Below are 14,677 nucleotides of genomic sequence, written 5' to 3'. Positions count from 1 at the left end.
CTTGTTTATGTATTTTGATTTTCTGAAGCAAGTTTTCCTCGACAATTTGGAAAACGTTCTATTTTAAGTAGAGTTTCACTGTAAAAGCTTATGGAAGTTGGATATTTGTGGTTATTATTCACAGCCTAAGGCTTCCGCTGGGTTAAAACGGACCCAAACGCAACCACAAACAAGATCGCATCGTTGCGCACTGACATCGCTGAGAAGGAGCGAAGAATTACTCAACTATCCAACGAAAATGAAAAGCTAAACAAGCAAAAAATGCAGTCCACGACACTGCTCAACGGGTTACAGAGAGAAAACTGTGCCAAGGACGCCTTAGTGCATCAGGCGAAGAGAGAGATTGAAAAACTTAAGAAGGAACTACGTGAAAAGGATTCAACAATTTCCACCATGTCGACGAAGGTTAGATATAATACACGAAACTAATGTTGCCTTAACGTCAAAGATAATTTTAATCGTAGCCTGCGAGTACAGCTGTCTCTCAACACTCCCCCTTCGTTTGAATGTTTGGAGAGGCGCCCTCAGCTACGTGGAGAAGCCACTAACAAGCTCTCCATTTCTGGCCACCAAATGGCCTGGAGAGCTTGTTCGCAGGCTACGACGGGAAACCATTAATTTTTCCGCGTTACACGTTCGGCTGTATCGAGGGTTCCCAATAGGTTTTTCGGGATCCGGGATTTGCCTTATTTAAATCTCAGGATCCTGGATTTTCCCTATTTGAATCTCGGGATCCGGGATTTGCCCTATTTGAATCTCGGGATTCGGGATTTGCCTTTGTATTTGAGGGCCGGGATTTGTCATTTTAAAGCAAAATGGGGCTGAGATGTGCACGGAATGCTAGTCTCCCTCGCAGCCATTTTAGTGTCGTCACGCAACGCTCCTAGTGTAGGCAAAATCCTTTCTTAGGTTAAACCATAAAAGATAATGCAAAGATATGTGATGATTTGAGTTCGAATAGACGCCTTTAAACTGCCAATAGCTGTCTTATATGAAACTTTATAAAAACAGCCTGCGAGCAAGCTTTCCATTTTGTGTGGCGAGCGAAGCGAGCACGTGTGAAGCAGAGGAAAGTAGAGCCCTTGTTTCTTTCTTCAACCTACTCTCTCGTGTCTCCTGTCGTGTGTCGCTTGCATGTGGCTTCAAACAATGTAACTCGACTGAAAAGCTTGCTCGCGGGCAGAGTCACACAGAAGAGTCACTTGTACAGTTAGTCGACTACATATTAGGTAGTTTCAGTGGAGACGTTTTGAGCGTTGCACATCAATCGGAAGTCAGGCCGTTTCCCTTTTAATGCCCTGACGACACCAGATTTGTATTGTTAAGTGTTTTAACTCTTATAGAGACAATTTGCCCTATAATTTGGGCGAGGCCACTAGCGAAAAGGCAAAAACGCTACTTCCAGTTGACGTGCATCGTTTCAGAATGTTCCTTCTTAAGCTCACTATTGAACCGTTGGAACTAAAGCTACAAGGCAGCTTAAGCAACTACGACGGCGACGGCTACGAAAACATCACTTAAAAAGTGAATTCGCGTGGCTTTAAACTTTATCGCGCTTATTCTATCTCGTTCAATTCGTCAAATATATTGGCAAATTTTCAGAGAAAGAAAAAGAAGGTCGTTGTCTTGTGTTGACGTCCTCCACAAAATGTGAAATCGGGAAGTTTAACGTCGTAGTCGTGCAGTGACGGCAAAGAAATGTACAAAAAAGCGTGATAAACGTGCAAAGTTGTTGTTTTGCCAATCCAAACCTATTGCTTTTTTGCTGTTCTCGTTGCCGTCGTCTTTGCTTAAGCTCACTTATATGTCACTAAAAACGACAACGTTCAAAGTGCCCAATCTCCTTTTAACATTCTGTAAAGTATTTTTCACTTAAGGGTTATTCAGGGGCACCCAACGACGGTTTGCTCCTAAATACATTGAAAACACTTTTTAGGCTATCCAGAGTACTTTAAGATATCTAGAAAAGCATTCTAAGCGGCGTTGTAAAATTTGTATCTGTTCGGTCATCCTAGGGAAAATTGAGTCTTTTCGAAATTACAAGGGCTTGAATATTATTTTCCCGAAAATTTTAGATGAAATTTGACGTATTACGAAAGTGAGACATTTTCTTATTGATCTCTCCATCATATTTTTGAATCGGAAAATTCTGGGTCTCCTTTTTTCTATGAAAAATAACCTAACTTGGGAAGTAAAATGCGAAAACTAATCTTCAGAAAATCGTCGGGAATTTATTAGATAAGCTTCGAAAATTGTTGATGAATGGAACAGTCATCTAGAAATTTGTAGCCGTCGTCCAAGTGACTGATAGAAAATTCTAGGGAATAGTTGCTTTTCCGAACAGATATTTTAAAGAAAACAGTCGTTGGGTGCCCCTGGGTTAATAAATAATGTACAAACTGTATGTAACGTTCAAGCTTTCTTTCTCTTATTTTCAGCTGGAAAGGCAGAAGGCCGCTAAAGAAGTGGAGAAAGAGGCACAAAAATTAAAACAAGAGCTTTATGCAGCAAAAGGGGTAAGAATTGAGTGATCTGTTATAAAGGTCTTCCCATCTGAAACATCACCTTTTTTATTTTAGAGTTCTGGGTTTAACACCTTGTAATCGGTCTTATAATTAGTAAACAGCCCGTACATAGGTACAGTTTCCATCGTGTTTCATTTTCCATCATGTGGAATAATGGTTAAGGATGTACTAAATAATTAGTTAATTTAACTATCTTAACCATTTTTCTAAGAGCCTGTTTACATGGAGGTGGGGGACCCTAGGGAGGTGAGGTAACCCGCCTGTCCATATAATCTCTCATTTTAATTTGATCACGTCTACATGATGGGTGGGGTGACCCGCCACATGTTACCACACCTACCTGGGGTCCCCCACCTCCGTGTAATCAGGCTCTAAATCATGTGATTCTCTTCATTGAAATTGCCCGCAGTAACATATTAAATTCACTTTTCAAACGCTACCAAGGACCTTTCATTTGGTCAAACGTCAGTAGTGAGCTGAGAAACTTGACAAGCCTCAAAACATTCAAGAAACATATACGCGGTGTGGACCTTTCTAGCCATATAGATAATAATAGTAACTGCCGTGACTTGTGTAAATTCAGAGTCATGAACATTTGTATATAGTTTTAGGTTTTAGGTAAGATCATTAATTTAAAAGTCATGTAATAGATTAGGGCCAGTTCTTACGAAAGTGTCCCCAATTAGCTAATATAACTGTTGAGCTAAATACATTGACAATAAAACAAAGTTATTATTATTATTCTTAAACACTTAAAACTTTTTAGTATTTATTTTTTATTACATACATAATGCAACGGAGTGTTAGAGATTTGTTAAGCCTATATTTTTCAGATGTTTACCGGATAATTTGGTTTGATAATTTGGTAAAATATTCGCAGAGTTATGACGCTATGAGGGATTAATTCATGGCAAGCCTTACATAACTCTAATCAACAATGTTTTTGTACAAAGTTACATGTAATAAGTAAAGCCAAGACAATTAAATATCCTTTTATCGTCATTGTTAACACGTTTTATACGAAGGCTATTGATAAACCCATATTCCTTTCTGTCCAGTTCATTCTCGTAAGCCGCCATTTTGTTTTCGTGCACAGTAATTTTTAGGGAGTTATTATAACTCCAAAAATGGAGTAAAAATTTTAGGTACAGGATAACCCCTTTTTGGGGGGTTTCTTTAACTCCAAATCTGGGGTGATTTTTACTCCTGAAAAAGAGTTCTTTGAACTCCTTTTTGGAGTTAAAATAACTCCGAAGAAAATAACTCTACTGTAAGGAGGTAAATTAACCGCACTAGAGCAGTTATTATAACTCCTTGAAAATTACTGTGTGCTCTTAAACTTTCGCTGTGACTGTATTACGCTTGCAAATGCGTGCAGCAGGAAGTTCGCTTACTTGTTTACTTAGTGTAATGGATTCGGCTTTTGAGCTTTTGTGTTGTTGATACATCTTCATGTTTTAAAAACAAAACGAGACAAATATCCTTTCAGGAATGTCAATAAACTGAATAGTTATGTTTCCCTGTAGTTTCTTAGTTAAAACCAAAGAAGTCTGGATTGTCCAAAATTAAGTTTTATCACAAATTAAATATCCTTGTTTCTATTAATGCTCTTGTCTTTCGCAAAATGTCTGTTTTTTTTTTCTCATTCCGTTGTTTTTAATGGGGTCATAATTCGTTCTATATTGTTTGATCTGGTCTGAGCGGCTGACAGGTTTTCAGAGTCCGTTGAAGTTTAATGAATGTCAAGCCACTTGAAAAAAACGTGGAAATTTTCTGCACAGAGCCACGCAATATTTTTGGTTTATCGGGAAAGTCACAGTCTGAATTTTTGTGGAAAGTGAAGCGTTCAAGTTTCCATGAAAGCAGCTACTGGAAGAAGCTAATACCAACAGTAATCACAGTTTTATTTCGTTGTAGTTATACATGTAATAATTTCAATGCATGCTTGTATTGCAAGCTCGTTAGCTCAGGTAATTCCTTGTAACTAATTGCTCGTTTAAGTAGCTTTTTCTTTTTCTGCCGGTTTTACATGCATTAAGTTTAGCCGCAGGATTATTTGTAAACGGCTTGCTGAGGCAGTTCATTGAGATATATCATTTGTGCATCGTTACCCTAGTCTGCTACACAGTCGTTTTTACCCAAGCCTGTATTCAAACATAGTGTCGACTCTTGTCTGCTCCTGTGAATGAGAGTACCAATTATGTTATTTTACTTCTTTGATTTCTTTTTTTGCCCTTTTCAGAAACTTCAGACCACAGAGAAGCAATTGAAGGAAAGGATTAAAACCATCGCTGATTTAGAACACGAGTTAGAGAAGATGAGAGGTCATCTCAGCGAAGGAAGACAGGTTAGTTGCCATAGCACCTAGCCCTGAATATCTCGGATGTTGTGCCTGAATCGGAGCAAGTCCGACTACATTGCAGAAGTTCATAATATTACCAGATTTTATAATTCTCCAAACAGGAGTCGAACCCATGACCTTTTGGTTATTGCCTTTTCATAGGAAATTAACGCCTCACGAATTTTAAAGTCGCGTTAATTTCTTGAAACGTTAATTTTCCCGCCGTTAATGTGGAGCTTTGATTTCCACGATCATAAAGCGGCTGTGTCACGGCTGTCCGGTTCATTTTGTCAATATCTAGTGCCAATTATGCGTTCTTATTTGCTATGGAACTTACAACTGAACTTAACGTTAGCGGAGAAATTACTCGAAGTGACAAAATCACAGCTTTGTGCCAAACAAATGTATGCACCATGCATTATATCAAACGCTAAAAACAACAAAAATGAACTCTGAAAAACTGTTAGGCTAACAACCACAATTGCAATCCGTTTTAATCTTCAAGTTTGTCCATCTTTGCCTTCTTTTGTATTTGCTGTGGTATTTATACTTTCTTTTAATGTTTTGAGTTGTTATTTTTATGATTCACTCAATTTGGTGGCAGTTCCCACTGTTTGAGTTTTGATAAATTTCGCGACACAGCTCCTTTAATTTCCACTATTTTGGATACAGTTCTGACATTCTTGACACCTAGGAAAAAGGAGTATTTTATCAAGGTGGAGATCCGCCAGTAACAGTGAAACCGTCAAGAACCCTCGAAGTGGCCAGATTTCTTCGTTAGACTCCCTTCGTGCGTTAGGAAAAGTACCTCGAACAAAGTTTCCATTTCAGATTATACGTTTAAGGCCCAGTTCAAACGTCGAACTTTTCATGTACCGATTCTAATCCCTTCTATTAAGAACATGAAGAGATCCACATTTGAAGCAATTAAGTCCGACATATTTAATTTGGGTCAACCCATGAATTAAGATCGAGCGGCCCACATGATTTTGGACTGTGGAGCGACTTCGTTTCAAACGTCGAACTTTTCATGTGTCGAAACTAATGCATAAATTACTATAATTCATTTTCACTGATGAACATTGTAGACCATTGTACGTTGTGAAAATTAATTGAGTCCGACTAATTAAGTTCGACGCCCGAATCAACCGTCGAATTGTTGTGATTTGGGCCGACCCAAATAGGTATTAAGTTTGGTACATACAAAGTTCGACGTTTGAACTGGGCCTGGCTTTGTTTCTGTTGTCCCGAAAAGTTTAGTTTCTTTGTGAGCATCGCGTCAATTTTCTCCATTTTGAAATATTATCTTCTCTTCCTCGTTAATTTCCTTTATTTCAAAGTCGTTTTCTCTAAGTCGCGTTAATTTCCAATACAGTCTAACCTCTCCTTACGGACAACTCTATAATACGGACACCTCTCTATTACGGACAGTTCGTTTGGTCCCAGAAAAGCCAGAACTCATACATTTCCTACTTCTATAATACGCACACCTCTGTTAAGCGGACACTTGGTTCTGTAGCTTTGGTGTCCGTATTAAAGAGGTTTGACTGTACCATAATTTTATGAAGCTTTAATTACCTAAAATAGGGTAGTCCACATGCTCTACAACTGAGCTTCAAGCAACTCAAGGACAATAAGACCATTGAGCTGGGTTCACTGAGGAACACCTTGTAGGTTGTGACAATGTAACATCGACCCAGGGGAGGTTTCGTGTCCAGCGGTTTTTAGTAAAAATAAGGGTTAGTGGTGGTTGCTCAGTCTTGATTGCGGGCTCAAAAACCTCCCTTAGGTCGATCTTATTTTGTATTTACCCACCTTGTATTCTTGAATCAGTCCCATAACGCAGTTCGAGAAAAACCGACCCAGTCCCACCCACGCTTAAACTTGAAAATGACCCAGTCAGGTAATCAGTAAACAAACCTTCTCTCTTAAAAGAGCGACAAAGCGATTCAGCAGGAACTGGATCACGCTAGAGCTCAGTGTCTGGACGCACAAAGAGCTGAGAAACTGCTCAAGGTTGACTTTCATCAACTGGAAAAAAGAGTAAGTGAACTAGGATTTTACAGTAACGCATTTTGTTAAAGCGTTGTTGGCATGGCTTTTTTGAAACAATGAAACAATGTTGCTGGGGGGACTACTCCCTTACATCAGCTTTATGGGTAAAGGGTACAGTTTTTAGTCCCCTTTTTTGTTTAAAACAGAAAATAGAATTTCAACCATTTGGTTTTGATATAGGGCATGGTTTTGTGCTCTCTGTGGAATTGTGTATCCTTTAGTGTCTTTCATCATTCGCCATTCTACAGACTTGATTTGAAAAAGAGCAGGAAAAATCAAATATTTTGCCTGAAATATATTTAAGGAAAGCCTTTCCCATCCTCAGCTTCTTGTAGCTTGCAAGTAAGCAACAAAACGCTGGTATAATGAATAACATTCTCAGCCAACAGTTAGAGGCAAATTTCTTGGATAAAATCCACAGTATTAAGGTGTCCTTTGCTAAAGGTTACACTTCACACTCCCCCGGCATCTTGTTATATCATGCGGCCATTTTATTTGGGTATCACGGGAATCAGGTCACGTGCAAGCTAGCCGCCAAAGCGATTCTCAAAATGGGAATAGGTGGGGCTTACAGAAATAACTTCAAAATGCCTGTGTATTTATGTCCTTCGGTAGTTTGATCGTTTCCGGCGAAAGTTGGTTGAACACACATTCCGCGGCGATGTTCAAAGAACAGTTGATCATGAACTGGATGACGATGAATTGCTTGATCACGTGAGGAATCTGGCTCAAGAGAAGTTAACTCTAGTGGAAGAAGTCCAGCAGTACGCAAACTCGGAAAGTGAAGTGAGTTCAGAGTTTTCCGAAGATCCTTGTTACTTTTCCTCACGCAATGCTTCCCGAGTAGCTGCGGAGGAGACTATGTTAGTTTCGAGTGTGATAGTGTAAAGTGCTTCGTGAACCCTACCCCCAACACGACTTGTTTCATGTTTCATTTTCTTCAAAACTTCCCAAATGAGCCTTTCCCCTCCCCCTTTATAAAATGAGGGGGTGTTTTGTGCTTCGCCACCCCAATTCGCGGCTTTTTCCCTCAAATGGAAGGAGGTTTTCCGTCCACCCCCCCCCCCCCACCCCCACTCCCACCGCCAAGAAATAATCGAGAGTGTTCGGATAAAAGAAAAATGAATTATTTGTATTTTATCAAGAAGGTGAGTTCTTTGGTAACAGTTCTTTTGTGTGGAGATTTTATTAGTGTGGGTGTGGTAAAGTGATCGCTGAGCCTTGGACAAAATGTCACCCTTAAGCTAAAAAAAACCGCGGCTTCCTACGTAACTGCTAATGAAAGGCTGAAAAACTGAAAACTGAAGTTCCTTACCCCTCCCCTCCACACCCTTAAATTTATCGGTCAACAGCGACCCTTCTGCCGCAGCTCTTTGTCTCTTAATTCAGTTTATGTTGTCGCTAATGAAAGTACGACAGCTAGCTTGCTAAATCTGAAATAGTTAGTAATGTTTTTAGAACTAAATGGGATTTCTCTTTTCGTAATACTCTTTTTCAATCATTTACGCTTTTGCTCTCTTTGACTATGATAGAAAGAAGCAAAAGACAAAGACTTGAAAGATTCAACGGGTGAACTGCGGAAACATCTAGAAGGCATGCTGGTGAGTAAATCACAGGACACCCAACATTGTACCACTTAAAGATGGTTTTCACGGAGTCGTAGTCGGAGTCGTAAACGGAGTCGCAAGAGCGATTATGACTTAGTGAAAATCAAAGATCTGAGTCGTCAGAGTCATGAGCGCGACGGAATCGGATTCGGAAGAATCAGAATGTTTCTATTTTCTTCTGACTCCGCTTATGACTCCGTCGTTTATGATCAAGTGAAAACCAGATTGTCGGAGTTGGAAGAAGAAGGGGAAGGATAAACCAATCATAATGCACGTTCCCACGCTTGATGATTGGTTTAGTTCTTCCGCTTCAGCTTTCGACTCCGACAACCTAGTTTTCACTTGATCGTGAGCGTCGGAGTCGTAAGCAGAATAAAGTTCTTCGCTTCTGATTACGACTCCGACTCCGACTCTGTCGTTAGTGAAAACCAGCCTTTATGGTACACAACATTTCTCAACAATCATAAGTAAAATCTAACGAGATGTTTGCAAGAACAGAATTGCAGGTTACCGTGTCATTGTATGTCATTATAAGATTATACAGCAAACGAGGTAACAACTCAATTCACAACTCTAAATCTGAACGCGCGAAAGTGTCAAGTATCTCAGACATCTTATGTAAAAGAGAGGAGGATAGATGTTACCTCGCGAGCGTTTGATACAAGTAAACTTATATATTTCATTAACTTTGAACCAGCCAACAAGTCTTCACATTCTTATGGGAAATCTCTTTGTAAACTTGATTTCAGTCACAAAAATGTCACAACTTACCGATTTTATGGCGACAAAGAATGCTCCCCCCCGCCCCCCCCCCCCCCCCCCTCATAAAGCAGGGATTACATATCTCACTCTAAAGCGATGCTAGAAATGTATACATTATCATTTAAAGACCATACCATTGAATTTTCATAATTTCACTTCTTGGATCGCGCTTTATGGGTTATTATACATTCCAGAAGTTTTGCTAGTAAGTTTGTGACGATAGTGGGAACTTCATTGTAAGAAATACTAGCAGTCGTTTTGTTGCTTAAACTTCATGTTAAGAAAATCATATCTTTCTATGCTGTGTTTTCCGGAGACGGTCTGAACAGCAAAAAAGCTGTACTTTTTATTTCTTAGACTCGTATTCAGAAAGATCGTTTGTTTCTCTGCTGTATATTCCATCCATAGAAACGACTATCGAAGTCAGGTCGGACATGTACCATCCTTTGAAATGTTTTCAGTTATTATGGTCAAAATTAGGATTGTTATTAGATTGCGTTTGAATTTCTTGTAAATAGGTTGACAGAGTTTTTACATTAAGGACTCGATGTAGTTAAAACAATTAATAAAGGAGATATTAAAAACGAATCGCCCTCGACAACACTGCCATTGTTAATCAAGTTTATCATGATGCTTTAGCCTCGTGCAAACGGACGCAAAATTGTTGGCCAACAACTCCCAAAATTGTTGGATTTTACATGTTTTGTCCGTTTGCACAACAGTGCAACACTGACCCAACAACACGCAATATTGTTGGCGCCACAATGTTGGAAGTAATTGCATCCGTTTGCTCGTAGCGTATAACCCCGTGCAAACAGGACGCAACATTGTTGGCTAATAATGTTGCGTGTTGTTACATCCGTTTGCTCGTAGCTTATAAGCCCGTGTAAACAGGACACAGCATTGTTGGCTAACAATGTTGCGTGTTGTTGCGTCCGTTTTCACGTAGCTTATGACCACGTGCCATATATTAAAATTCTAACATGACTCCGAGACTTTCTGGTCATTTTTTTAATATTTTGGTTTGGTTTTCTTTTTGCTCAAGTCTTCTCTGGAAATTGCGAGACAATCAAGAATTCGTGAAAAATTTGGAATTTTGTCCCAAAAGCCTCGTAGTCGTGTTAGAATGTTGATATATCGAACGTGCAAGGGCTATTGTCTTAACGGCCTTGCTTACCACCAGATCTCTACAGCTTCGTTGGTTTAAAGGGCCGCAATAGTACACTTGTAGCATGAGCTGAAGATCAACAGACAGTATCAGTACGAGCTAGAATGCCATCTTTGTTTTCACTAAATAGGTCAAACAACAAATGAATTAGAATGAATTGTAACGTGGACTTTTTATTTCTATTTTTTCAGGATTTTGTTTGCAAGACGCTGTCTAACGAGGCTGTTTGGCAGCAAAAGGCTGAAGACGCTCTGAAGAGAGCCACAGAGGATTCCGATTCTGGTGAGTGAAAACTTCGGGTACCGAATATCGCCATCGGCAAATCTTCGTACAACATTACCGTGAGGTTTTGGAGTATTTTCTTAAAATTTCGAACTAGCAAAAACGGTCGAAAACGTGTATCACATCTACCGACTAACTCACCTGTTCTTGCTTTAATTTTGGCAGAGACGTCTAACAGTGTGGAAGATATGTGTCGCCAGTTAAGAGATCAGAAGGAAGAGTGTCGGAAACTGAAGGGAAAGTAAGAATTCCAAGTTCACTGGACTCACTTTCACTCTTAAAGGGACTGTGTGACGAGGATACTGGCAGGGCGGTATCGGCTGTTTTAGATCAATTCTGTGCTGAAGTCATTACTTGGTGCCTCAGTCTGCCCCAAACACAAAAGATAAAGACATCAAACAAATTTCATTAGGCATCACTTACCATCCTGAATTTTGCAGGCATAGCATTAAAACTTGAAAAAGCTGGCCCACCTTTAAGTTTTAATCCAGTTCCATACTTGCCATCCGTAGCATTAGACGGCAGGAAACAGTTTCAATGCCTAAATCTAGGCTTGACAATTATTTTTGGAATGCAATTGATGCGAAAAACGTTTTGGCTTTTTGTGACTACTGCGTATGCACTATTGCCATCGGGGTAGTTTTCCTAAAGTTATTTCGGAGCTATTTAGCATACTTAGGTTTCTGAAAATGAGTAAGTAACAAGAGAGTATACTTCGGAGTCAATCAGCCTACAAAAATAACAATTTTTGGGAATCTTTCGTCGATGGTCCTCGATGACAAACGAAATCCTCGGCTGCCTCGTGGTCTGCTTTGATAGTTAGTATAACTGAATGAAAATGCAATGAAATACATCATTTCTCAAGAACCGTATCCTCACTTCTCATTCGTATCTTCACAATATTTGTATAACAGATTTCTCCTCTCCAAATCAACTCCTGTGAAAACATCAGTATCGTTACTTTGTGTAATGAAATTTTTGCGTAGACTTTGGGTCACGTACTAGGCAACCAAGTAGTTCATAGGATCACGTTTCACCAAGGATGTTCATTTTCCAGGCAAATGACAAGCAATTCGCAACACGCATAGTAAGGAAACAGAATATTTTTCGAGTTTTTGGTTTTTAAAAATTCTATTTAAATGATGTTTCTGCTATTACAATTTATCGCCTTTGAAGTCTTGTGAGTCTTCCCACTCAATGTCACGAAAGATCAAAAGTCTTACGAAAATCTTCTTACGGCAGCAAAGGAGACTAGACCATTTGTAGCGCATTGTAAAAAGGACATGTTGGAGTGGCTTAGCGTCTTCATAGCAAACAACAATAGATTTCTCAGTTTAAGATCAGTGAATAATAATAATATTAACAATTATTAAAAAACCTCTTAGCGTTAAACAATACAGAAGACTGTTAGAGATCTTCATTAAGCTGGGAAAACTACATAAATTCGATAATTTTGGTTGTTTTTGTGTCGATGGAAGAATAGTTTTGTAAGCAAAACAAATTTCATTAATTTTCTTCTTTCCATTGTGTGTAGGATTGCAGAAATGGAGGAGACGCATCAGGAAGTCGTGTTAAAGTTACGAGAGGACATGAAGAGAGAGGAAGAAAAACACATTTCCCGCGCAGTGGCTCAAGTGAGATCCGAGGAAAAATAAAAACAGCATGAGATGATGCATGAATTTAAACAAAATAAGCGTGAGCGGATACAAGCAGCAGTGGATGTGGAGAGAAAGATCATGGAGTCACAACATGGTAGCGTTACCCAATTACAACAGGTACTGAACTTCAAAAATACTATAATACTCTTTGTTGTCCCTCCAAAGTTTTGCATAAGCATTGTTTTCAATTTCTCTTGTGACTTATAATCGCCCCAAGAGAAATTGAAGCAATGCTTAAGCAAAAGTTTAGAGGGACAACAACCAGGACTGTTTGCGGAGATGTCAGTCACTGGAAATGAGCCATCAAATTAAAAACAACAGTGGGGGCTGCCACCAAATTAAGTACACTGTAAAATAACCGCTATTTAGGGGACGAGGGACGGTTTCACCATTGTAAACCCCGGGGCCCTCCCCCTCGATATATTTAAAGCCCAGATGGCTGCCTGTCTGCTGAGCGGGAGGTCGCGGTCGCGGTCTGAAAGAAAGGGGTTTTTTGTATGTGTTTGTTACGCGCGACAAGACGCTGTTTAATAACGAAATGACCGAACTTTCTCCTTAGGCGTACTTACGAAGTCAGCTTCAGGAACAATCCGCAGCCTACAAAGAACAGCTGGCTCGTGTTGAACGTGAGAAAGAAGAACTGCAGAATTATAAAGAAGACGAGGTCGCTTCTTTCAAGTAGCTTTAGTACATCATCGTTAAATAGTGACTGGCTAATACTCTGTAAACGATCGATCATTTAGGGTTTTTATCATCTTCATCAGTCCTCTTCGTTCAGCCCTCTTCGTGGCCGAGTGGTCAGCCCGTCGGACTCGCAATCCCGCGGTCCCGGGTTCGAGTCCCGCTCTGGACACTTGCTGGATTTGTTCTCGGTCGTCCCCAGTTCAAATCCTCGGCCACGCTTGGAAATAGCCAATTGGTGCCTCCTGCCAGTTGGGATTTCTAATAATCGTTTGTTGTACTGATTTGAATCTTTTTGTTTCTAAGTATTGAATGGAGTGCCTGTAAAGTAGCTGAATAAACTAAGTGCACTTTCCACTATGAATGAGTCTTGAAACCTTTAAACCCCATTAATTCTTGCCCTTTGACTCTATTTTGAGCAGTGACTATTGCCTCTTGCTATACGTAAGTCTTCTCTCCTCAAGTTTCTTGTGCGCGTCCAAGTGTGTCTGGATCTCCCTCTCTGAAGCTTCCCTTATGGGATCCATTGAAGAGTTGTCTTGACCACATGTTCGTCTGGTCCCCACAGTGTTTTGCCAATCCATCGCCATGTTCGTTTTTTTTTTATCTCTTCCTCCATCGGCCGCTGCCCTTCCTGTCTCCACAACTCTTCATTTCAGATTCTTTTGGGCCACCAAAGCCGTCGGATCTTCCCTAAGCACTTGTTAATAACACCTGCAATTTCTGCTTTAGTTCCTTGGTCAATCCCAAATGGTGAGGTGAAACCCAAGTTAACTCAATACCCCAATGAAGCAATTCAGTGATTTTGTTGGAAATGTGAATTTAAGCCTGCAATTACTATTTCCCCCCAGTGTTAAACGAAAAAAACAAAACAGAATCAAGGTAGAATTGAGAAGTAGAAGAAGTTCTTGAAAGGAATTGAATTCGTTAATTGATCCTTCAGGGATGTCTCACATGCAAGTGATGTGGCGTTCCAGTGAAACTGCAGATACATAAAACCCTAGAACAAATTTAAGCTTATTGCACTGGCTACTGTCGATATTCTTACGATTTTTTAATACGAGCGTCCGAATCTGTCAACAGCTAATTTTTGTTTTTCAGTTATTTCGTGTGTTCTAGTCTTTTAATTCTAAGAGTCAATTTGTTGTCTCAAGCTAAAGAGGGCGGATGATCATACAGAAATGCCTCTTAAGTTTTGAGAAAAAAAAAATTTCGCCGACACGTTTTGCTGTTGTCATAATTCTAGGTCAAGCGAACAAATAGGCTACATCACTTACATGTGAGACACCTTTGAAGGAAAAACAGAGCTCTGCGCGCGCTCATTAGAGTACCAGCGACCTCGCACGATTACCCGATAAACTCACATCGAAAAGACAGCAATAGATTTCAGAGATTACATCATTTGTTTTATGCATGTATACTTATAGGAACAAACTCGACAACACGCAGTCACGATAGTGGCAATGGAAGTATGGCTGTTAAGACTGACTCGGCAAAATCGACAGTTGGAACAGGAGGCAATCCTCGCTAAACAGACCGTAGGTTAGTAAAATGCTCGTTCCATTGAATTTCTCCATTGCTTTTCACAATTAGCTGTG

At 39.8% G+C, this 14,677-nt stretch overlaps 1 protein-coding gene across 1 annotated transcript; it reads left to right on the top strand.

The window, feature by feature from the left end:
• The first annotated feature begins 261 nt into the window (after positions 1 to 261).
• LOC140925746 (uncharacterized) lies at positions 262 to 13,443 on the top strand. The gene is made up of 10 exons (XM_073375632.1): positions 262 to 405; positions 2,439 to 2,516; positions 4,768 to 4,872; positions 6,802 to 6,909; positions 7,537 to 7,707; positions 8,454 to 8,522; positions 10,650 to 10,740; positions 10,906 to 10,981; positions 12,275 to 12,515; positions 12,958 to 13,443. The coding sequence occupies exons 1-9, from the start codon at positions 262 to 264 to the stop codon at positions 12,393 to 12,395; spliced, it is 963 nt and encodes a 320-aa protein (XP_073231733.1). The 3' UTR covers positions 12,396 to 12,515; positions 12,958 to 13,443.
• Positions 13,444 to 14,677: the final 1,234 nt, after the last annotated feature.

The sequence above is a fragment of the Porites lutea genome, chromosome 1 (assembly GCF_958299795.1).
Source record: "Porites lutea chromosome 1, jaPorLute2.1, whole genome shotgun sequence".
Taxonomy (NCBI): Eukaryota; Metazoa; Cnidaria; class Anthozoa; order Scleractinia; family Poritidae; genus Porites; species Porites lutea.
The sequence above is the reverse complement of the archived record's forward strand: the minus strand, read 5'-3'. Positions and strand labels throughout refer to the sequence as shown.